Genomic DNA, 25,024 nt, shown 5'->3' with positions numbered 1-25,024 from the left:
TGTTAAGAGTATCCTCTGCTTGACACGTTATAACATCTCTTTGAAGTTCAGTTTCATCATTTATAGTCTTCAAAGCGTAAAACAAAGGTGTCTTACTTGAATTATCTTCCATATTAACTTCAGCTCCATGGTCGATCAAATATTTTATTATGTTCAATCTACGTTTTTTGCATATCACCTGGAATAAAGGTGATTGACCCCCCTTAATTTTAACATTAACATTTTCTCCTCTGCCGATTATATACTTAATAATTTATAGGTTAGCTCAAATACCAATTGCACCATGCAATGCAAAGCCATTTTCTTGCAATGCAGTGGTTTCTATGAGACGATCATATAGATATTGTATGATATTGAAATTATTGGTTTGAAACGCTATACAAAGATGTCTATTAAGATTTTCTTTGTCTTGACTTTCAAATTGTTGAAAGGTTATATGACCATTTCTAGTTGCCGCCATTAGAATTTCTGTATAGTAACTGTCTCCTCTATTGACTGTCTCTATACCTCCATTGTCGACTAAACAGCGTAATATTTTACCTCTAATTTTTTACGTAAACGTTTAAGTTTACGTTTATCAGCAACTTTTAATAATAAATCGCAGGCAATATAATTTCCTATATAATAATTTCCTAACTCTACATAATTTCCATAAAATCCACATTCGATAGCATAATACAGAGCAGTTTTACCATGAATATCCTTTTTGTTTACAAAACGAACTAATTTTGACACTTTATTGTTCCTCTTTCTTATCTTTCTTAAAGGTATCTCTTTCTTAAAGGTTCCATGCTCTAAAATATTCTCTTCTAAGATGTCATTATAATAGCTTAGTAAATACGTCATAATATCGCTATGCTCATTTTGAGCAGCATAATGTAACGGTGTTTTCCTTTCCTCATCAGGCTGCGGCCACTCATCATGGCCAGATGTTAATAGAGCTTCAACAACGTTCAAAAAACCTTTTTGAGTGGCATAGTTTACTAGTGTTACAATGGAAGAGTTGTTACAATGGGAACAATGGAACCCTGTTAACAATGGAAGAATTTCTTCTCTTTTTGTATTTTCTAATTGCTTCATTATACTGTTAATGAAAATGCGAGAGGTAAAAGGCAAAATTTTGTTAATGATTTCAAGTGTCTCACTAATATCATCGACCATTTTCTTAGCAAAAGCAAAAGAGGCAAAATATTCAGCAAAAGTAGCATGGGTAAAATGCGGTTTATCACCTATAATTTGATCAATAATACCTTTGTTTTCTCCTCCACATTGAATATCATGGATCCAACCACTAATCTCTGCTTCATCTGTAGACGACACTTTTTTAAAATCTTCGTTATTCAACAATGTGTAAAGTGCTAGTTCTTGTTTTTGTTTTTTAAACTTTTGGTTCTCTTGTTCAAGTAACCTTTTATTCCCTGGTTTTGTGAAATCTATTTCTTGTTTCTCTTTAAAATGTATATCATAGAATATTGTTTCTACGAATCGTTCATATAAATCTGCAATGTTAAGTTGACTTGGTAGGACTGGTTTTTGATTCAGAATGTTAGTAGTATTTAAAAATTCTTTACATCCTTGCCATTGTTTTGTTTGTTTTCTCTCTTTGTTCTCATAAAAAACGTTTGCTACCATCCAAGTGTGCAACGGAATACTAGTAAATTCTGTTTCTATACTCCTAGTTGATGCAGAAAATCCTGTAATTACTTCATTGCCATAAATTTCTAGCTGTTGATCATCAACCTGATCAACTTTTTCTTGCTTGAATTTTTGTTTCCAAAATTTAACTAAAAAATCTACTTGATCCGTATCTTTACAAAATGGCTTTAGATCATAAGCAAGAACACAAAAACAGCTCTCTAGATCCGTTTTCATATTTGGCCTAGTAGTTACCAGCAATCTTTCCAGCTTAGTCTTTTTTAACTCGCAAAGCAGATTAATTACTATATCTTTATAGTCTGGGGAAATTTCATCAAAACCGTCAATTAGAATTACTACCTGCACTCCATTATCAGAATCGATGCGAAGAATATTATCTAATAATTTCTTCTCTAGACCATCTTCAAGCTTTAATAGCTTTTTGAGCAAAAAGTCAATTGCTTGATCCTCATTTAGTTGACCTCTATTTGCCAAATTATTTAGAATATTTAACTGACCCGTATGCTTGATTAAATCAATTTTTAGTATCCATCTATCAGAATATCTTTCCTTTATTTTCTTAGATAGGCTAGTCAGAACTGTCGTCTTCCCCATCCCTGCTGTATCAGAAATGATTACTACTTTATTTTCTTTAGTTTGGTCTAAGAACTCTGACTCTGAATAATGATCAATACAACTTCCTCCAGGCTTGACATATTTACGTAATAAAGATACAGAGCCTTGTGATTTCAGCCAAATTAATTTTCCAGGCTCACTTTTTACCCAATGAATGTTAGCATCAGGGTTTTTTTCACATAACAGATCAAAACGTTGCTTTGTATAAGCCAGCTTATCCTGAAATGATCTATCATTTTCTATTTCTGCATTTATCTCAACTTGACGGAATTTACGATCTATATAGTAATCCTTAATATCACCTAAATCTGTCAGTTCAGAACCTATATTTATCTCTTTACCTCGAACAAGATCAGAAAATGCATTCATATCTATAATATCTCGAGGAAATGGATAAAAAAATCGATTTAAACTTATTCTTTCTACTTTGTTTTGAAGAAGTAATAGCCTTTTATCAAAAGGGTCTTCACGTGGTTTAAAATCCAGCAGATTAATTTCATCATCTACTTCATAATGCTTTAGTGCATTTGTACTCCGAAAATATTCAGCTAAAGCATTGGTTTTTCCTTTATGATTAATTAAAATGATCTTTTTCTTAGAACCTAGTTGGGTTATGCTGGACAATAATGAATTAAATAGACCTAATAGGCTTTCTTGACTATGAGCCTTATCGTCACATTCTATCGTCAATAAGTTGATGGCTAAATTCTTAAATGCGTGTACTACAGCTTCTTTATGTTGATCACTTCGTAAAACTTCTTCTAGGGCTATAGAAATTCTACTACCTTCCTCTAAACTATAGTCGTTCCTGGTGTTAAGGTACTGCATAAGTTTTATGCTACCGAAAAGGGTTTCTGAAGTTTGTACATACAATATACATCCATTATCATCATCTAGAAATTGATCTAGTTCAGTTAATACATTTAAGTTCTCAAATGAACCATAGCCAAGGGTTTGTTTGTTATACATTATAGTCATGCTTTTTACTATTACGGACGTGAGAACGTTGTATTTCAATTCTTTGAAGTAACTTACTACAGTTTCTCCGTCAATCCAGCCAGAAGGACGACCCCCCTTTTTAAAAAGGCCTATTTCTAGATTTTGTCGATACTGTTTAAATGAATTATCAAATATTTCATTGAAAGGAGTACCATTCAATATTTCTTGTTGATTTAGACCACTAAGTTTCAACTCTAGAAAATCTGCCTTAGGTTGATTAATTACAAAAACTAACCGATTTAAAAAGTTTTTTATTTTATCTTCTTTCTCAGTTCTTGTTAAGGTTCGTTGGTGGTTATTTTGACTTTCAAATTCAGAAATTGTTTGCAATAGACTCGTTTTCAGTTTATCACTTATCACATCTAGTTGCTTATATTTTTCATAGTTATGTTTTTGAGGTATTCCGGGCGACAAATCAAAAATATCTATAATACCTAGAGGTGCATCCTTTTTGAATTTGAAGTTTGCTTCCTCTAGCTGAGTGTCGAAATTAGCACTGGTAAATAACACCACATACTGTATCTCACCATCTTCGAAATACTTTCTCTTCTTAGCTTCTTCATTATCCTCTGTATTAAAACTCTTTTTGTTTGTAAATTCTCTAATATCCTGTTCAAGGTCAAGGTAAGAAAGGAAGTATTTTTGAACACCAAACTCACCCTTAAAAGATTCTAAATCAGAATTGTTTATTTTTTTTGTTTCTCCTTTGTGTTTAACCTGGATTGGAATAATATATTTCTTGCCACTTTCTTTATAGCTAAAAACTTCATCATCAAATTTTTGATTATTTGTGTCCCTTGTTTTAACTTCTCTACCAATATTAAATTCACTATTCGAAAACTTTGTTCGTCCTGCTCTTTCTATCATGCAGAATACCATATCTTCATATTTGTCCGCCATTTGTCCTCTCAAGGTTTGAGCAGTTTTTTCTACAAGGTCACTATGATCTTCCAGGATTTTTTTAATGTCTTCATAAATATTTCTGCTTTTTAGTTTTTTGTTTTTTATTCTTTTTTCCATTAGATTCAATGTGGTTTCACCTTTGTCATTTTTGATATCAGTTCGCAGGTTAGGATAGCCTAGAAGATATGTAACAACACTTTTATAGCCTTTTAGAGCAGCTATATGTTGCGGAGTATTTTTGTTATCACCAGTAATTGCACTATGTGCATTGATGTCTGCCCCTTGTTCAGCTAAGTTTTTTACTTTATTCAATCGATCTTCTTCAGATTCTGCTGACTTATGTGATAATGCCTCAAATAACGCTTTGGTTTCTTCAGAAAGTTCTACCCTTTGGTTTTGCATCAGGGATTCTGGTTAAGCTGATGAGGATGGACTGTTCTGACTACTGTGTTCTCTATCAAATTAAGCAGAACTTAAATGGTGAGCAGTGTAACGTTTTTCCAGTCTGTCATTAGGATATTTCCAAAAAATCTGGAAGAAAATATAAGATTTTGAAAAGATTTTGATTTACAAAAAACTAGCTTTTATATTGATGCACTGTTTAAAACATTGTACTAAGATTCCAGTAAAGGATCAGAAGGTCAATTAATCAGCCCTGATCACGAAAACGACAAAAAAAGTGATGCAAAGAAAAACAGAAAACTTCAATAGTAAATTTCATTGATTTTGAGCCCATTAATGTAACATAAAGAGGAATTTTGTAAACACAAATTGTTTTCAGTAAACCACAAATGATCTTCTGGTCTTAAAAGACTTATGGGACGTTATATACTTTTCTGCTTGTGGTAGTTTCTGTTTATTTCAAGTTTGACTTGATTAATCATTATAATTTCAGTTTGTTTTTATCTCATTTACCAACTTAGAGAATTTATGTCAAATGTGATTTATTAAACACTGTGTGACTTTATTGCTAAAACCCATGGGATTATAGCAGCAGTCAGAAAAAGGCAGAAAAATTGAACATAAATTCAAAATAATGAAAATACAACTTATAAAAATTCAAAATAGAAGGACTATGGTTACTTTGTGAAAGATAAATAGGAGGCAACCTGACATATTGGCATTTATCCTATATCTAGAAAAATGTCATGTTCACATTATAACTCAGGGTCCTAATTCAAGGGTAAGGCACATTCTTGTTGTTACTTTTATGCATGGAATTAAAACTAATGTAGTTTTATACTTCAGATGAATGTTTAAGTCTTATGGTTAAACATTTGAGGAGATGGCCAATTTTATACTATGTATTTCACTATAACATGCAAAATAATTTTCTTACAAGTTTTAAATGTGTCAAACTTTCTTTTACTGAATTATCTAGAAGCATTGCAGTATCTTTTTAGTTCAATTCCAAATTTCTCACGCTCAGATTGAAAGGTGTAAATAAATTAAACAAAATCGAACTATTGCACTTATGATAAAGATTTTGCGCACGACATAGATATGGGAAAAAAAATTATCTTCACAAGAAAGCCAACATATATATGAAAAGATTTTCACATATAACAATTTTGTTTTGTTGTGTAAGGATATCCTATCAGCATAGGATTTCCAGTTTCATCTTGTTAATAAAGGTTTCATTTCACTATAGAAACAGCCCACCCTTACTTAATTATCATTTATGTGAATGGGAGGGGATTTTCGTAGGTTTGTTTTGTACAATCTGAACGTTTAGGATCATTCAAAAAAAAAGTTTCAGTTTTGGAGAAATATCTTGGGACCTGCAAGTAGTGTGTATATACGCAATATCACGGGTGATTGTATGATACAAACAAACACATTATATTTTGGAACTATATTGCGACCAAACACGTTATATTGTGGAACTAGATATTCAAACAGGTTAATAACCTGTAGGTTTTAGGTATCTGGGATCTTGTCAACTATGCCAAGACGGGTATGATTAGGAACACGTCATGGGTAAATTCAGAACGATGAAAGGAATGCAGTCAGAACTGTTTTATCTTGTATCGTTAGGACAAATATAATGATGAAGCCAAGATGAGAATAATACGAAAATTATTTTAAGTGGATTCTATGAAAGTGGTAAAAAGGATTCAATTTGCGAAAATTTATTCCATTTGCATAACTCTGCTCTGAATGATCTTAATTGATGATTGAATATTAGGGGTGAAAGAGAGTTAGATTATATTCTTATTGTTGATTGGATTGTATGGAAGTGGTAAAAAGGGTTAAATGTACACAGCAGTTAAGGTAAGTCTGAGGGGTTGGTAATTCTTACGCAATTTAATATAAATTTGGAATAACACCATTGATATCAATCAATGGAAACGGTTCCATTGAGATATTAGATCTTGGTTAGATCTTGCGACTTAACCTGGTAAAACTCCTTGCCTGTTTTCTGTATAATTAACAAGCATATTATGTTAGATGGGGGAAATATATAATATTTTTTACCATTGTAATATACTAAAAAGATTAAACTAATAGAGTCGTAGGTGCCAAGATGATCTTGTGACTTGACTTAGCTATACTTCTTGGCTTTGTTCTGTATATTACACAAGTATCAATTGAACAGTGTTGTCTATACAAAATATGCCTTAGCATTGTCGTATACTAAAAAGTTGAAACTAATAAAGATGTACATGCCAAGAAAAGAATTTTAATATAAAAATTCAGGACAATCCTTAGAAATCAACTAGTGAGATGGTTATGGATTTGATCCATCAAGAACCACAACCAACAATGACCCTAACCACCAAGGACCTCAACCTCCAAAGGCTCCTTCTCCCAAATCTCCAAGGGGCCTCCTCCCTCCAACTTTGTGGCCCCATCTCCCCATTATTTTTTTCTTACATGGTAATTTTTTTTTCAAATTTGTTTTTACATGTCTTAAACTGATATGAAATGTACTTAAAACAAGAAATCCACATTTAATATTTTTGAAATAAAAAATGGGAATGATATAAATATGATGTTTTGACTTTTACTATTAGAAAAATAATGTTTGTAGTAGCACTTTTTTTTGGACTGAATTTTTTTTTGGCTTTGAAAAATTGTTCAACTTTTTTTACGTATCTTAAAATGACATGAAATATGCTTGCGGCTGTACCAATCCTACTCTATGTTTACTCATAGGCACAACGCGGCTTTCCAAGTTGTACTCTATGGCCGGTTATCGACACTACCTAGTTTATTGCTTGTATTAAATAAGTATTTTTCACACAGTGGAAGGATTAACACATAAGTCTTATGTTTAAAAGAGTGAAAATGGAGTCTTTTAAGAAAGTGTGTTCACAGGATAGTGTTGTTGTAGCATTGAATGCAGACAAGGAGAAGTATTTGAACTATGAAACAAGTACAAGTGGTAGAACTGTCGGAAATAAATGCGTGCATTGTCATGACAGTAAGGAATTAAACTTCTTTGGAATACCAAAAAATTCAACTCTTATGATGGTGGATACGTGATATTGAGATCTCCAGGGCTGATTGCACTCAAACAGAATGCCAACATAAAAATAATAGTTGATGAAGAGGGGTGTCTTCTTGCTAGTGCTTGTGGTAACATATTACCCAGTGTTAAACCCTATCGTCAGGTTTCGGGTATTAGCATTCAACGGAAGGTCAAAAGAAGAAAGGTCAAGCCTACTCTTCAGCTAATATCATAAACCATATCTTGTCTACGTGCCGGAACTGTTACCAGCGTAAAAATAATGTGGTAATAGACTGTGAAATTGTCGGAATAATAAAAAGGGCATTGACAGAAAATATCACTGAGGAATATAAAGATGAATCGATGAAAAACAAAGTGCCAGCAAACGTTACTACCATCATTGACAATATAGTCAATCAATCTAATAATAGAAAAGATGAAATGCATATTGAACATGTGGATGACCCCCCAGTAAAAATGTGTGCATGACTCAAAATGAATTAAAGACTAATCTACTGGTCATGAACTAAGAGAAGAGAATAACTATATTATCAAGAGAGAACATGATGAATTATTTTATGGAACGGTTTCAAAATGTCCAAAGTTGTTCATTGATGTTAATAATATATAATAATGTATGCAACATATTTTATATTAATATTCTACATATCATTACTTCATCCAAAATATACTATACATTACTTTGTTATATTTCCATTTTTTTAGGGTAAGCTAGCAACTCAAACGCTTAGAATATCTATGAAAAAGTTGGAGATGTAAGAAAAGGAATTTCAAGAAACATAGATACAACTACTAGCAGGCTCATAGAGGATATATGAGAAAAATTAAACAGGTTAAAAGAACTTTTACCAAAGGCTGAGAGAGAGAGATGATTTTTTTTCTCAAAAATCTTCACAGACAAGCAAACATCCGTCCAGACACACAAGCAGAGAGATTTTTCAGTTTTCAGAAACAAGAACATCCACGTTTAAAATACATCTGATTTTATTAATAATATTTGATTTTTAATAAAGTCATAACTAACGCTTTCTTAAATTTGCCTCTTGGATACAAAATACAGACATTTCATTAAAGAAATTATAAAAGAGAATGACATGAAATATGCTTGTGGCTGTACCAATCATACTCTATGTTTGCTCATAGACGAGATGCGGCTTTTCCTATGGTACTCTATGGCCGGTTATCGACACCACGCGGCTATACCATTTGAGAACTAAAGCTACATCAATCAACAACATAGCAGATTTTAACATGGATCAAAGTGTTGAGTTAGAAATATCTTTTTATTCTGAGTGTGCTATTTGTAATGGCCACTATCATGACTTCAGTAATTCGTATGAGAACAATGCAGAAAATTTAGGAATCATGGAAATTAAATATTAGAGGACAATCTTTAAGAAATGAGAAGAAGATTCTTTGATGAAATGGTGAGAAAAAGGGTAGGTTCATCAGTTTCTTCAGTGGAAGAGAGTGACCATTATCACAAGAAACAATACAAACAAAGGACATTCTCTCCATTACAAGGAAGATCAGAAACACACGGAAGCTCTCACAAAAGAGGTTCGATATGGCAGAAAAGAAAGATCTAAAGAAGAGACATAGATAAGATGGATATCTCTACAGAGGGCACTATCAAGAGAGAGCACGATAAATTATTTTATGGAGCAGATTCAGAATGTCTAAAGTTGTTCAACGATGTGAATAATGTATAATAATGTATGAAACATATTTTTATATTAATATTCTACATGTCATTACTTCACTAAAAATATATTATACATTACTTTATTATATTTCCATTATTTCTAGGGTACGCTACCAACTCAAACGCCTAGAAAATCTATTAAAAAGTTGGAGAAGTAAGAAAAGGAATTTTCCTAATTGTAGATACTACTACTGTTAGGTTAAATGAACTTTTACCATAGTCTGAGAGAGATGAATTTTTTTCTCAAAAATCTCCCTAGACAAGCAAACACCCGTCTAGACACACACACACGCAAAGAGAGTTTTCAGTTTTCAGAGACAGGAACATCCACGTTTAAAATACATCTGATTTATTAATAATATTTGATTTTTAATAAAGTCATATTAAACTCATTCTTGAATTCGCCTCTTGAATACACAATAAGGACATTTCGTCCAAGAAATTATGAAAAATTAAATGAAATATGTTTGTGGCTTTACCAATCATACTCTATGCTTGCTCATAGACACGAAACGACTAAAACGATGGTAAAAGTTGTGTATGACCCGGAAACGCAATAAGTGTCATGTCAAGAGAGAACATGATGAATCATTTCATGGAACGACTTCATAACATTCAATTTTTTATGATGATATTCACAAACATGTAATATTTTACAATCTAAGTTACGCAACAATTTCCATGCTTCATTTGCATGCAATATATACCGAGAGTCTTATGACTCCTCCCAGCAATGAATTCTACGGGTTTTATGACTCTTCCCAACAATGAATTTAGATGATTTTAGGACTCCTCACCCAAGCCATAAGTCCTTTTAACCTTGAGCAAAGATATAAAAGTTTGATGAAGTACTTCTCTGCTTAAATATTACATTAATAGCTTCCAGGATGGTAGGACTATATGACACAGAATTTATTGGTTTAAAAAAATCATCTTGTGGTGTTATATTTGAATGTGCATTTTTATTATTGTCTATGGAAATCGAAGAAATTGACTGTTATCATTGGATAGTGAACTATAATATGTTTGAGTATGATAAAAGCTTGTGGAGTAGTACATAACAATATATAAACAGACTGGGATTCTACGATAGAGTGATAAAACCACATAATGAAAGTGGTCGAGAACTGAGAAATGTTCAGGAAGAAGTCAGTGAAATTTGCAGCTTTTTCGGGGTTGAAGCACTATACGTAAAGGGTAACGTACCTGAAGATAAAGTTTCAATTCGAAAATGTCACCGCAGGATTCTACTTTTCAATTTAGATGAGTTTAAGTGTCCTAAATTTGGAGGGACTTATCACCGTCCTGAAGACGCGGTTAGGTTCTTCGCGCAATGGTTACCAAGGGACATACCTAATTGGGATAAGCGATAAGACACGTTGAAAACTATTCTATATCATGGTATCCTCATTTGTAGATATTTAACAGTGAACTTTAAGTATTATTTTTATGTAAATATGTGTTTTTTCAAAAAAAATTTAATATATTGAAGCAATAAATATCTTTAAGCTTAACCCGTCTTTATTCTTTAGAATAGTTCTGTTTATTCATGAAATTATGAAAAAATTGTGAGTAATTAACAATCTCTTTCTTGAATTGACCTCTTGGACACACAATATGGAAATTTCATTCAAAAAACTATGAAAAATTCAAAGAAACTAACAAACTCTTTATTGTTTTCAGCTATTTGATATACAATATGGAAATTCAATTCAAGAAATTATGAAAAAATTACAAGTAAGTAACAAACTCTATCATGAATTCGCTTCTTGAATACACAATGCGGATATAGAATTCTAGACATTATGAAAAAATTGTAAGTCAGTAACAAACGCTTTCTTGAAGTCACTTCTTGGATACAAAATACAGAAACTTAATTCAAGAAATTATGAAAAAATTGTAAGTCAGCTAAAAACTCTTTCTTGAATTCGCCTCTTGGATACACAATACAGAAATTTCATTCAGTAAATTATGGAAAAATTGTAAATAAGTAACACACTCCTTCTTAAAGTCACCTCTTGGATACATAATGCAGAAATTTCATTCAAGAAATTATGAAAAATTGTAAGTAAGTAACAAACTCTTTCTTGAATTCGCCTCCTGGCTACACAATACAGAAATTTCATTCAAGAAATTATGAAAAAGTTCAAGTTGTCTTATCAATTTTCTCAAAGAAAAGAAAAAAAAAGTTGCAGTTCAATTCTAATTTTTTCCAACGAAAATTAAAAATTTTTCCACTTCAATTCTGAATTTTCTCAAAGACATGAAAAAAATAAAGTACTTTAGCATAGAACAATTTCAACTACTGAATTTTCTCAAAGAAAAGAAAAAAAAGTGACAGTTCAATTCTAATTTTTTCCAGCGAAAAAAAAAATGTTCCACTTCAGTTCTGAATTTTCTCAAAGACATGAAAAAACAAGTATTTTTGCATCGAACAATTTCAACTACCCTCGTTTGTGGATGTTTAACAGTAAATTTTAAGTACTATTTTTATGTAAATATGTGTTTTTTCAAAAAAAAACTTTTAATACATTTAAGCAATAAATATCTTTAAGCTTAACCCGTCTTTATTCTTTAGAATAGTTCTATTCATTTATGAAATTATGAAAAATTATAAGTAAGTAACAATCTCTTTCTTGAATTCACCTCTTGGATACACAATACGGATATTTCATTCAAAAAATTATGAAAATATTGTAAGTAAGTAACAAACTCTTTCTTGATTTCACCTCTTGGATACACAATACGGAAATTTCATTCAAGAAATTATGAAAAAAATTGTAAGTAAGTAACAAACTCTTTCATGAAGTCACCTCTTGGATACACAATGCAGAAATTGCATTCAAGAGACTATAAAAAAATTGTAAGTAAGTAACAAACTCTTTCTTGAATTCACCTCCTGGATACACAATGCAGAAATTTCATTGAGGAAATTATGAAAAAATTATAAGTAAGTAACAAACTCATTCTTGAAGTCACCTCTTGGATACACAATACAGAAATTTCATTTATGAAATTATGAAAAAATTGTAAGTAAGAAACAAATTACTTCTTGAAGTCACCTCTTGGTTACACAATACAGAAATTTCATTCAGAAAATTCTGAAAAAATTGCAAGTAAGTAACAAACTCCTTCTTGAAGTCACCTCCTGGATACACAATACAGAATTTTCATTCAAAAAATTATGAAAAAGTTCAAGTTCTCTTCTGAATTTTCTCAAAGAAAAGAAAACAAAAAAGTTACAGTTCAATTCTAATTTTTTCCAACGGAAATAAAATATGTTCCACTCCAGTTCTGAATTTTCACAAAGATATGAAAAAAAATAAAGTACTTATGCATAGAACAATTTATACTACTGAATTTTCTCAAAGAAAAGAAAAGAAATAAATATCTTTAAGCTTAACCCGTCTTTATTCTTTACAATAGTTCTATTCATTCATGAAATTATGAAAAATTATAAGTAAGAAACAAACTCTTTCTTGAATTTACCTCTTGGATACACAATACGGATATTTCGTTCAAGAAATTATAATAAATTGTAAGTAAGCAACAAACTCTTTCTTGAATTCACCTCTTGGATACAAAATACAAAAATTTCATTCAAGAAACAATGAAAAAATTGTAAGTAAGTAACAAACTCTTTCTTGAATTCGCCTCCTGGATACACAATGCAGAAATTTCATTGGGGAAACTAAGAAAAAATTGTAAGTAAGTAACAAACTCCTTCTTGAAGTCACCTCTTGGATACACAATACAGAAATTTCATTATGAAATTATGAAAAAATTGTAATTAAGAAACAAACTCCTTCTTGAAGTCACCTCTTGGATACACAATACAGAAATTTCATTCAGAAAATTCTGAAAAAATTGCAAGTAAGTAACAAACTCCTTCTTGAAGTCACCTCTTGGACACACGATACAGAAATTTCATTCAGAAAATTGTAAAAAAATTGTAAGTAAGTAACAAACTCCTTCTTGAAGTCACCTCCTGGATACACAATACAGAATTTTCATTCAAGAAATTATGAAAAAGTTCATGTTCTCTTCTGAATTTTCTCAAAGAAAAGAAAACAAAAAAGTTCCAGTTCAATTCTAATTCTTTCCAACAAAAAAAAAATGTTCCACTTCAGTTCTGAATTTTCTCAAAGACATGAAAAAAAAGTACTTCTGCATAGAACAATTTCAACTGCACAGGCATTTCTTAGCATCAAAAAGGATCTTACAATAATTCGCAGAATCAAGAGACTATTGCTACAATCTTTACACCTATATTTATGGATGGCAGTATAGTCGTTTATACAAACGAAGATGTGGGCTTAAATTAAACAAGCTTTTTTTCATGTCTCTCACACAATTGCCGTGTGTCTGATATTATGAAAAAATAGAATTTTTTGCCAACCAACATTTAAAAGCCTTTTGTTTATTAATTTCAAGGGACATTTTCTAACTTTGCAATTTAAGCCCTGAATTATTTCCATCGCCTGGCCCCTCCAGCTTGATGCTACACCCCTACAACTCCTATAGACTCCTTTAAAACTGCAGGATTTCTGCAAGTAATGACTTCTTTTTGTGTCTTATTTTCATTTCAAATAATATTTTTATTTTTACATTTTCATTAACAATTTTTATCAAACTGTTCGTGGTAACGAACTGTAAGTAAGGGGCGACTCGACTCAATAGTAGCCGAAAATCTAAAAAACGGAATTTTGATACCAGTAGATACATCAAAAGAATAGGATTTTTATGTTGATTTCAAATATATAAGTTTCATCAAATTTAGTCTATCTCATTGAAAGTTACGAGCCTGAAAAAATTTGCCTTGTTTCCGAAAAAAGGGAAACACCCCTAAAAGTGATAGAATCTTAATGAAAATCAAAACCATCAGATTCAGCGTAACGGAAAACCCTACTGTAGATGTTTAAAGCTCCTATCTGCAAAAAACTGGAATTTTGTATTTTTTGCAAGAAGAAAGATCACGGATGCGTGTTTATTTTTTTTATTTTTTTCCCTAGGGGTCACCGTATCGATCTAGTAGCTGTAGAATATCGTGAGAGGGCTTATTCGAACGGAAAATAAAAGTTTTAGTGCCCTTTTAAGTGACCAAAAAATTGGAGGGTAACTTGACCCCCTCCCACGGTCTTTTTTTGCCAAAGTCACCCAATCAAAATTTTGAGATGGCCATTTTGTTCAGCATAGTCAAAAATTTAATAAATATGTCTTTGAGGATGACTTAGTCCCCGACAGTTCCCGGGGGAAGTGCTACAAGTTATGAACTTTGCCGAATGTTTACATATAGTATTGGTTATTGGGAAGTATACAGACGTTTTCAGGAGGTATTTTTCTGGGGGGAGGGGGGTCGGATGAGGGGATTACGTGGGAGGATCTTTCCATGGAGGATGTTTCCTTGGGAAAAGGGACATTTCTATGAATGGGGTGCCGGATTTCCCAGCATTATTTAAAAAACGATCAGAAACTCAATAAAAAAACAAGTTTTTTCAACTGAAAGTAAGGATCAATATTAAAACTTAAAATGAACAGAAATTATTACGTAAATGAAGGGGCTCTCCCACTAGTCAATACCTCACTCTTTACGCTAAAGTTTTTTTTTTGTAATTTCGAAAGAGCTATCTATTCTAATTAAACGGCCTTTGTGATTCAGATTTGTGATTCAAACAAAATTCGAACTTTACTGTCTTGACTAGGGGGCGAACCCCTTCATATACGTAATAATTTCTGTTCGTTTTAAGTTTTAATGTTGCTCCTTACTTTCAGTTGAAAATTTTTTTTTATTATTTAATTTTCTTAAGAATTGAGAAAGATTAAATGTTTCTTTAACATGTTGCTCCTTACTTTTTAATTGTTTAAAAAATGTTTTTAGATAGTTTTTCTAGAATACAGCAAGCTTAGCGTAAATTCTTGATTGATGTCAAAACACATTTCCAATTTAGACTGATAAGCATAGTTGTTTCACATTATTATTCGCTACAGAACTTTCTTACTAACATACTATTGAAGTCTGTCTTTTATTGACTTGAAGCCTATTTTTTAATTTTCACTGGTAAGCCCAATTTGTTTCCACAGGCTTGCCCCTTCCAGCATGCTGCTATACCTGCTATGCTGCTATACAGGTTCAAATTCTGGGTCCCCTATTGTGCTGCTATGAGCATTTATTAATAATTTTGGAATTATAAAATGACTAATTTATTGCTTTTTATAACAAATTCATTTTTCACAACCCTTATTGAACAAACAGCTAATTTCGAGTGTGCTCATTTTGTTTTTGGGCCCTGATGCTTATAAGTTCAAAAATTCTAATTTCAAGCCAATCTAAATGATTTCATCACTTTAAGCTAAAATTTCTCACGGAAAGCCCTTATTTTTAGCATATCAAACAGTTCGTGGTAACGAACTGTAAGTAAGGAGCGACCCGGCTCAACAGTAAAAGAAACTCTAAAAAACGGCATTTTGATACCAATAGATACATCAGAAGAATTAAATTTTTATGCTGATTTGAAATATATAAGTTTCATCAAGTTTAGTTTTAACCGTCAAAAGTTACGCGCCTGAGAAAATTTACTTTATTTTTGAAAAAAGGGAGAAACAACCCTTAAAAGTGATAGAACTTTAATGAAAATCACACCATCAGATTCAGCGTGTCAGAGAACCCTGCTACAGAGCTTTCAAGCTCCTATCTGCAAAAATGTGGAATTTTGTATTTTTTGCCCGAAGAAAGATCACGGACGCGTGTTTATTTTTTTTTTATTTATTTCTTTTCCCAGGGGTGATAGTTTCCATACAGTAGTCCTAGAATATCGTGAGAGGGCTCATTATAACAAAAATTAAAAGTTTTTGTGCTCTTTTTAAGTGACCAAAAAAATTGGAGGGCAATTTCCTCTCACGGTCATTTTTTTCCCGATGTCACCCAATAAAAATTTTGAGATAGCCATTTTGTTCAACATAGTTGAAAATCTAATTATTATGTCTTTGAGGATGACTTAGTCCTCCAGAGTTCCCGGGGGAAGGGCTGCAAGTTATAAACTTTGCCTATTGTGTACATATAGCATTGGTTATTGGGAAGTATACAGGCGTTTTCAGGAGGAATTTTTTTCTAGTGGAGGGTCGAGGTCGGAGTAGGGGTTAAGGGGGAAGATCTTTCCATGGAGGATATTTCCTTGGGGGAAGGAACATTTCTATGAAGGGAGCACCAGAATTCCCAGCATTATATAAAAAACGATCAGAAATTAAATAAAAAAACAAGCTTTTTTCAACTGAAAGTAAGGAGCAGCATTAAAACTTAAAACGAACAAAAATTATTACGTATATGATGGGGTTCACCCCCTAGTCAATACCTCGCTCTTTACCCTAAACTTTTTTTTAGAACTTTCAAAAGAGCTATCTATTCTAATTAACCGGCCTTTTTGATTCTCGGGTTTGTGATTCGAACAAAATTCGAACTTTAGCGTAAAAAGAGAGGTATTGACTAGGGAGTGAACACCCTAATATACGTAATAAAGACATACGAATATAGAACTTCGATACGTAAGTTAATTTATAAGTTACGTTAGAACAAAATTTCGAGAAAGCCAATTAGCCAAAAAAAGGAAAATTAATATGCGTATTTCGTTTTAATTATTCATGTACGGTGAGCCAAAATCAAAGCTGCATTAATTGAAAAACGTTCAGAAATTAACAAAAATTTTTTTTTTAACTGAAAGTAAGGAGTGACATTAAAGCTTAAAACGAACGGAAACTATTACGTATATGAAAAGGGCTGACCCTCCTCAACGCCTCGCTCTTTACGCTAAAGTTTGACTCTGTCTCACAACTTTATTTTTTAAAACAATAAAAAACTTTAGCGTAAAGAGCGAGGTGTTGAGGAGGGGACAGCCCCTTTCATATACAGAGTAATTTATGTTCGTTTTATGTTTTAATGTTGCTCCTTACTCACAGTTAAATAAAACTTTTTTTAAGTTAATTACCAAATAACGGTTATGTTTTTACGAAGTTACACAAACACAAAAGGGACTTTGATCTTGGTAAAGGCTAAAAGAAGTTAACCATATTTTTTGCATCTGTGATTTAGCTAAATTAACTTGTCATTTACAGTACCCCTAGTCCTGACTCAACTTTATACTATGTGCTATGATTTTAACTTTCGTCTTTATTTTTAAATATTAATGTTAGTTTATTCTAAAAAAATGGCTGATACATTTATATACTCTCTTGCCCCACCCTATAATCATTTCTTTTAAATTCATATTTTCTCTTTATCTCTAATTTTCAAATATTAATAATATTTGATCCTTACAAGACACAAATTTTGTACATCAAACAGTTTGTGACTGTAAGTAAGGAGCAACCCGGCTCAAAAGTTGCCGAAACTCTAAAAAACGGAATTTTTTATACCAATAGATACATCAAAAGGATCAGATTTTTATGCTGATTTCAAAAGTTAGAAGTTTCATTAAGTTTAGTCTTACCCATCAAAAGTTACGCGCCTGAGAAAGTTTGCCTTATTTTGGAAAAAAGGGTGAAACACCCTTAAATGTCATAAAACTTTATTGAAAATCACACTATCGGATTCAACGGATCAGATAAACATACTATAGAAGTTTCAAGCTCCTATCTGCAAAAATGTGGAATTTTGTATTTTTTGCCAGAAGATAGATTACGAATGCGTGTTTTTTTTGTTTTTTTTTCAGGGGTGTTCGTATCGAACCAGGGGTCCTAGAATATCGTGGGAGGACTCAATCGAACATAAATTAAAAGTTCTAGTGCCCTTTTTAAGTGATAAGAAATGGAGGGCAACTAGGCCCCCTCCAGCACTCATTTCTTCCCGAAGTCACCCGATCAAAATTTTGAGATATCAATTTTGCTCAGCATGGTCGAAAAATACAGTAGCTAAAAGGTCTGCAAGTTATGAACTTTGCCCAATGTTTAAATATAGTATTGGCTATTGGGAAGCTTACAGAAGTTTTCTGGGGGGGATTTTTTCTGGTAGTTGGAGGGTGGGTTGGATCAGGGGTTACGTGGGGGAATATTTCCATGGAGGAAGTTTTTATGGGGGAAGGGACATTGTAATGAAGGGGGTGCCAGATTTCCCAGCATTATTTAAAAAAACGATCAGAAATTAAATAGTAAAAAAAAAAATTCAAGTGAAAGTAAGGAGCAGCATCAAAACTTAAAACGAACAGAAATTATTACGTATATGATTGAGTTCGCCCCCTAGTCATTACCTCACTCTTTACGCTAAAGTTTTTTTTGTACTTTCATCAGAGCTATTTATTCTAATTAACGGCCTTTGTGATTAAGGGGTCATGCTTAAAGAATTGAAACAAAATTTGAACTTTAGTATAAAGAGTGAGGTATTGACTGGGGGCGAACCCCCTAATATACGTAATAAAAATATACGAATATATAAGTTTGTTACGTAAGTTAATTCGTAAGTTACGTCAGAACAAAATTTCGAAAAAGCCATTTAGCCAAAAAAAGTAATATTCATATGCAAATTTTGTTTTAATTATTCATGTACGGTGAGCCAAAATCACAGCTGCCTTAAATCAAAACGTTAAAAAACTAAATAAAAAAAAATTTTTTTTAACTGAAAGTAAGGAGCGACATTAAAACTTAAAACGAACAGAAATTATTCCGTATATGAAAGGGGCTGTCCCTTCCTCAACGCCTCGCTCTTTATGCTTAAGTTTGACTCTGTCTCACAATTTTTTTTTAAACAATACAAAAGAGAAATTAGGGACAAACCTCTGGTAATATGAAGCGATACCAAGGAATGAACTCACTTCATTTTTGGTGGTGGGCTCTGGAACGGTCTTCACATCCTCATCCCTGCTTTCAAGTGGCGTGATTTAGCCATTTCCCACTTTGCGGCCCAAATATTGAACTTCGTTCAAGAGGAAGTTCCCGAGACCTCCTTTCGATGTTGCTCGTGATCTTCCCAACTATCAGAGAATATTATAAGGTCGTCAAGGTACGCCGTAATGAAGCAGCGGCATTCAGTCAAAATCTTATCCAAGGCACGCTTGAAGTTTGCCTGCACCCCGTGAACATCAAAAGGAAGGATTCTGAACTCGTAGATTCACGAGTTCAGGCGTTGTTGGCACAATGTATTATTTTTGGTCGTCATGGTACGCCTTAATGAAGCAGCGCAATCCAGGCAAAATCTTATCCATGGCATCTTGGAAAGTTGCTGGTGCCCCGTGAACACCAAAAGGAAGGAGTCTGAACTCTGGACTTTGTTTAGAAGGCCGTCTTTTTCATGCTGTCTGGCCTCAGTTCTACTTGCCAGAAGCCTTTGGTAAGATAGAAAAACTTAATACTTTTTATTAACTACTTCCTCCAGAAATTCATCTATGCGGGAAGGGGGTAGGCATCAAACTTGGATAACCAATTTAAACCTCTGGAGTTCAAACAAAAACGAATGCTTCTATCTGGCTTGGTAACCACGATTACCGAAAAACACCAGGGACTTGAAGACGTATGTATGATCATCAAATACAGTATTCGCTTGACTTCCTCTTCAATGGTTTGTTGTCGGCTAGGTGGTAGTCTGTAGGGCTTTTGACGCACAGGATGTGCATTACCTGTATCAATATGGTGTCTGACCACTGGTGTTCTTCCAGGAATTTTCTAGAAGGACTCGCTAAGTCTCATTAGTATGCCAAAAAGTCCTTTATTTCTCTTTTCACTATGGTGACTTAGCGAATCTTTCACAATCTAAATGTCATCCTACTTACACAAAATATCTGTCTGGTCAAGCGTAGGTATACTTGGAGCTTCGTGAGGAAAGAGAAGGAAATCTGTTGGCCGACGTTCAAAATTCTGAAGAAGATTGATGTGTAGAATCTTCTTCTTCTTTCTTCCTTTCCCGAAATAGGACTTCGTAGTTCACAGTCCCGACTTTCCGAAATATTCTGAAGGGACCTTGCCATCTCGTTTCCAATTTATGAGTTTTAGTTGGCTGAAGGACGAGGACTTCGTCGTCCACTTGTAGATCTCGTGGCTTGGCCTTCTTGTTGTATTGGGTTTTCTGCCTTTCACACGCTAAAAGAAGATTCTTATAGGCCTCTTCCAGGATCTGACGCTGTCGTTCTTGCAGGTACAAGAGTTCATGCGCGGGTCCAACGGTAGAGTTTCCAGCGTCTTCCCCTTGTTCGTTGATGACGTCAAATGGACCTCTTGGCCTTTGCCCACAAAGAAGCTCAAAAGGACTAAACTTGGTTCAGGCTTGAGTACTTTCTCGATAAGCAAACAAGACGTAGGAGATAAAACGATCCCAGTCTCTCAGGTTATCCACAACGAATTTCTTCAAAAGCCGAATAATCTATCAACCAGGCCATCTGTTTGTGGGTGAAAGGGCAACGTCCGTATAGGTTTTATTCCGTGAATTTTGTACACGTCAAGTGAGCTCTTAGCGATAAAATTCAAATCCTAGTCTGCCAAGATCTCTTCAGGAGCACCAGCCCGACTGAAATTCTGCTCAAATACTTCTGCAATGTTCCTGGCATTTATCAATCTCAAGGGTATCACCTCAGGATAACGAGTAAAATAAGCTGATATCACCAAGAGGAATCGATGACAGTTCCAAGATGATACCAATGGTCCCACAATGTCTGCTGCAATCGTCCTGAAAGGCTCTTCAATGACAAACAGTCCTAACATGGGGACCTGTTCTTTTGACTTCAGCTGTGCAACTAGCTGACAGGGCTCAAAAGTACATAAAACCGTTTGCCATCTTGACTTACCCCAGGCCAGAAGAACCTATGAATGATCCGATCCAGAGTGCATGCAACTCTAGTGTGGCCACTCATTGGGAAATCATGGGTGACTCGCCGTACAAATGACCTATAAGGCTTGGGAAATACTAGCTGTGCCATCTCTTCATTACCAAACCTGGTCTCGATCTTCCAGTAGAGCAGAACGTTGACGAGCTCGAAGTCCTGGCCTAAACTAGCCAGAGTGAGACACTTTGTCAGTGAAGAATATTGTTGTTGAAGGTCATCCAACTCCTTGGAAGTCAGCTGTTCCAGATCAACTTCTGAACGTGCTTCTTGAGAGTTTTTTCGTCTCCAATCTGCTTTCTCCTTTCGTCGGCATCGTTGACTCATTCTGTGTCTCAAGTTGCCGTTCCTATCCTCGGACTCTACCATAATCTGGGAAACATAATTTTCCAGAATATTTATGCCTGGGGTCTCAGCTTCCATTCCAGCGTAGTCATTCGCTCTAGTTGCCAGAAGAAAAAAAACAGCAGGCCTATCTACTTCTGAACTTCGGCTACAAAGTTCTAGGAATCCAGGCAACGATCTTCCGATGATAGTGTTTACGAGTAGATCATGAGAAACTGCAACTTCTACATTGCTTTGGAAGGTGTAATTGCCACATCCTATCTCTAAATAGGCTTTATGTAGAGGGTATTGCATATAGTCACCGTGGGCACGACAGATCTCAGTGGTGGACGATATTTGTTCACTCAGGCTTCCAACGTACCTTCTACGGACGATAGTGATGGATGCTCCACTGTCGATAAGGAGCTCTGCTGGCTTTTCATCTATAATAACACTGACATGAAATCTCACCTTTATTCTTTCTTCCGGACTTGGACTGTGAGTCAACAAGTTTTCTCGCCTCCTCAGTTCCCTAAAGTCAACAGCCTTGTGACCAAACTTCCCACAGTTAAAACAACCTTGTGCTCCACTGTCTATAAGGAGCTCTTGTGGCTTCCCATCTATCATACCACCGACATGAAATATCATCTTGATTCTTTCTTCCGGACTTGGACTGCAAGCCAACAAATTTTCTCGCCTCCTCAGTTCCCTACAGTCAACAGCTTTGTGACCAAACTTTCCACAGTTGAAACAACCTCGTGTTCCTCTGCTATTTTGCTGGCGCAGAGCATCTCAACTGCTAGATCACGTTGTCTCCGACTCGGCATTCACAGGCTTGTATTCAGGTTTAACTTGTTGTGCTTGCCTCGGAGCCATTCATTTCCTTGAAAACTGATGTGAGCCTCTTTTCAATCCTTCGCTCCTGTCATCTTTGCGGGCTAGAAATAAGTTTTCAGCCACCTTGCAAACAGCAACGAGAGTTGAGTCCTCGAGGTTTTTCAACCGGATGCGAAGATGTTCACTTTTGATGAGAGTGATGTATTGTTTTACCATCAGTTTTCTAAGGATATCAGCAAGCTTCGTTATCAACCCATCTGCGGTCGCGATCGGTCTGTAGTCAGCGACGTCCAACCATTTTGTCAGCAGCTGTTCTATCTTCTTACCGTAGTCGGTAAATTCAATTCAATTTATTCGAATAAAAACATAACACAAACATCAATAACAATAAAGATCCTAGAAGAGAACTTATTAAGGACCTAAGAAAAAAAAAATTAAAATAACACTGAAAAAAAAAAAAATAGAATAAAAAAACATTGGCAATTAAAGCAAATTGGTTAAAAATTGAAAGATTAAGTTATACTATCAAGTTTGGGTATATATTAATACAGCTTGCAGAAACTTGTGGCTAGTTCAACACTGGAGGATATTTTGTCCCCTTGAATAATGAATTTGTAGATGGGAGATTGCTGGGCAGCACTAGAAACGCATTTAGGAATTATAAAGGCTCTATTGGATGAACGGAGACAGTGGGCTTCCGAATTATTAATGTTATAATAGTTTAGTAGTTGAGGTGGAAGATTATTGTGAAAAGCACAGTAAGCAAGCGATAAGTTTAGTTTTAGTATGATTTGATGTCGTGGAGCTATACCAAAATCTGAATATAAATCATGGATTGGATAAAGATAGGAAAGACAAAAAACTGCTTTAATGGCAAGGTTTTGGGCAAATCTTTGTTTTTTAATGAAGGAGCGGTTTGTATTTCTCCAACCTGATCCATAGTAAGAAAAGTAAGGAATAATAAAGGAATAATAGAGGGTAACTAGGATGTCACGAGGAAGAAAATAATTCACACGGTTAATCACAGCTACTTGTCTCAAAATTATTGCTGTGATGTAAGAAATATGATTAGAGAAGGACAAGCATGAGTCAATAAATACACCAAGAAACTTGGCAACCTCCACTTGTGGGAGGATGTCGGAGGAGTACTGGAGACCAAGAGCAGGTTGAATTACGTCTTTGTTGTATGGGGTTCTAAATAACACTAATTGACTTCTTTTGCTATTAATGGTCATGTTATTCGTAAGGCACCACGCCTGGACTCTGTTCAGATGCACTTGGCCAGAGGCTATTGCCGATGATAAATTGGTGCCAGTGATGAAGAAGTTACTGTCATAAGGAAATAATACAGGCTATAGAGAAAGGCCTATATCTATAAAAAGATCAGTAATGTATAGTATAAAGAAAGTCGAACCTAGAAGGGAACCTTGTGGGACACCACTCTGAACAGGTAAGGTCTGCGAAGAAACTTCACCTAGCCTCACACCCTTTACCCTTCCAGATAGATAATAATCAGGCCAAGAGAGGGTCTGGTTTTGTTTGGAAATGACTGGTCTGGTTCTTTCTGGGTCGTAAGAAATAACTGATGATAGGTTTCAGACGTCATTCAAAATCTTCTAAGAATAGCTTCATTTACGAGGTCGTACTCCGAGCTATCGACCCTCTGAACAATTACAGCAGCTTCTGTGGCTTTACCTGTCAGCAAGACTTGGAGTCTAACTATCCAGGTAGCAAGACTCTAGTTATTTTGGGTCGCAGTTCACTCGAAGGTTGGGAGGTATGCATCGATATCCATACCATCTGTAAACTGGAAAATTTGGATTTAAGTATTCTCAGCTGTAACTGATGCATTCTGAATGGTGGACTGATTTCTCTGTACAGCTCGAACAAGAGGAGTAAACTGCGAAGTCTACAATTCCAGCTGCTGATGCATATACCGTCTGCTTATCTCCCTTTCTCGCTCTAGTTCCGCCTGAATTGTTTCCATGCTCCCTTTAATGGAGGCACGAAACATGGCCACCAGACGTTCTTCTTCTATTTCCTTGGTTTTGTCCTTAGCTAGGCGTTGTTTTGTCTGTTTCTGCAATCTATTGCGCACTTTGCTCTTATCCTGTTCCTTCAGACTTATACAGCTGCGAACTTGGCTGTCGGTGAGATACAGGCGTTTCCATAGAGCTATGAAGCACAGTCAGTGTGCTATGAAGGCACGCACAATATGCTATGAAAGCACGCACAGATGCGCAATGATGCACCTGCAATGTGCTATGAAAGTACGCATAAATGTGCTATGAAGCACCCACAATGTGCTATAAAAGCACCCACAAATGTGCTATAAAGCACCTGCAATGTCCCATGAGAGCAGGCACAAATGTGCTATGAAGCAAGCGCAATGTGCTATGAAAGCACGTACAATATGCTATGAAAGCACGCACAAATGTGCTATGAAGCACGCGCAAGGTGCTATGAAAACACGTAGAATATGCTATGAAAGCACGCAAAAATGTGCTATAAAGCACCCGCAATGTGCTATGAAAGCACGCCCAAACGTGTTATGAAGCACACGCACTGTGCAATATGCTATGAAACCACGCACAAATGTGCTATGAAGCACCCGCACTGTGCTATGAAAGCACGCCCAAATGTGCTATGAAGTACCGCTTGCACCCTGAAACCAAAGGGAGGGGCTTAAACTTTGTTCACCAAGAACACATTGTA

The 25,024-nt window shown here is 34.5% G+C and overlaps 1 protein-coding gene across 1 annotated transcript in view; it reads right to left on the bottom strand.

Moving 5' to 3' along the window:
* Nucleotides 1-25,024, bottom strand: part of LOC148954880 (uncharacterized) — a 109,406-nt gene that overhangs the window by 3,978 nt on the left and 80,404 nt on the right. The window contains 2 exon segments of the mRNA XM_089099003.1: nucleotides 2-527; nucleotides 530-4,704. Coding sequence (XP_088955129.1) covers nucleotides 2-527; nucleotides 530-4,575 — 4,572 coding nt within the window. The 5' untranslated portion in view covers nucleotides 4,576-4,704.

The sequence above is a fragment of the Artemia sp. Qi Xiang Cuo genome, chromosome 2 (genome assembly GCF_049724085.1).
Source record: "Artemia sp. Qi Xiang Cuo chromosome 2, ASM4972408v1, whole genome shotgun sequence".
In the NCBI taxonomy this organism is placed as follows: Eukaryota; Metazoa; Arthropoda; class Branchiopoda; order Anostraca; family Artemiidae; genus Artemia; species Artemia sp. Qi Xiang Cuo.
Note: the sequence above shows the minus strand (reverse complement) of the source record. Positions and strands in the feature narration are given on the sequence as shown.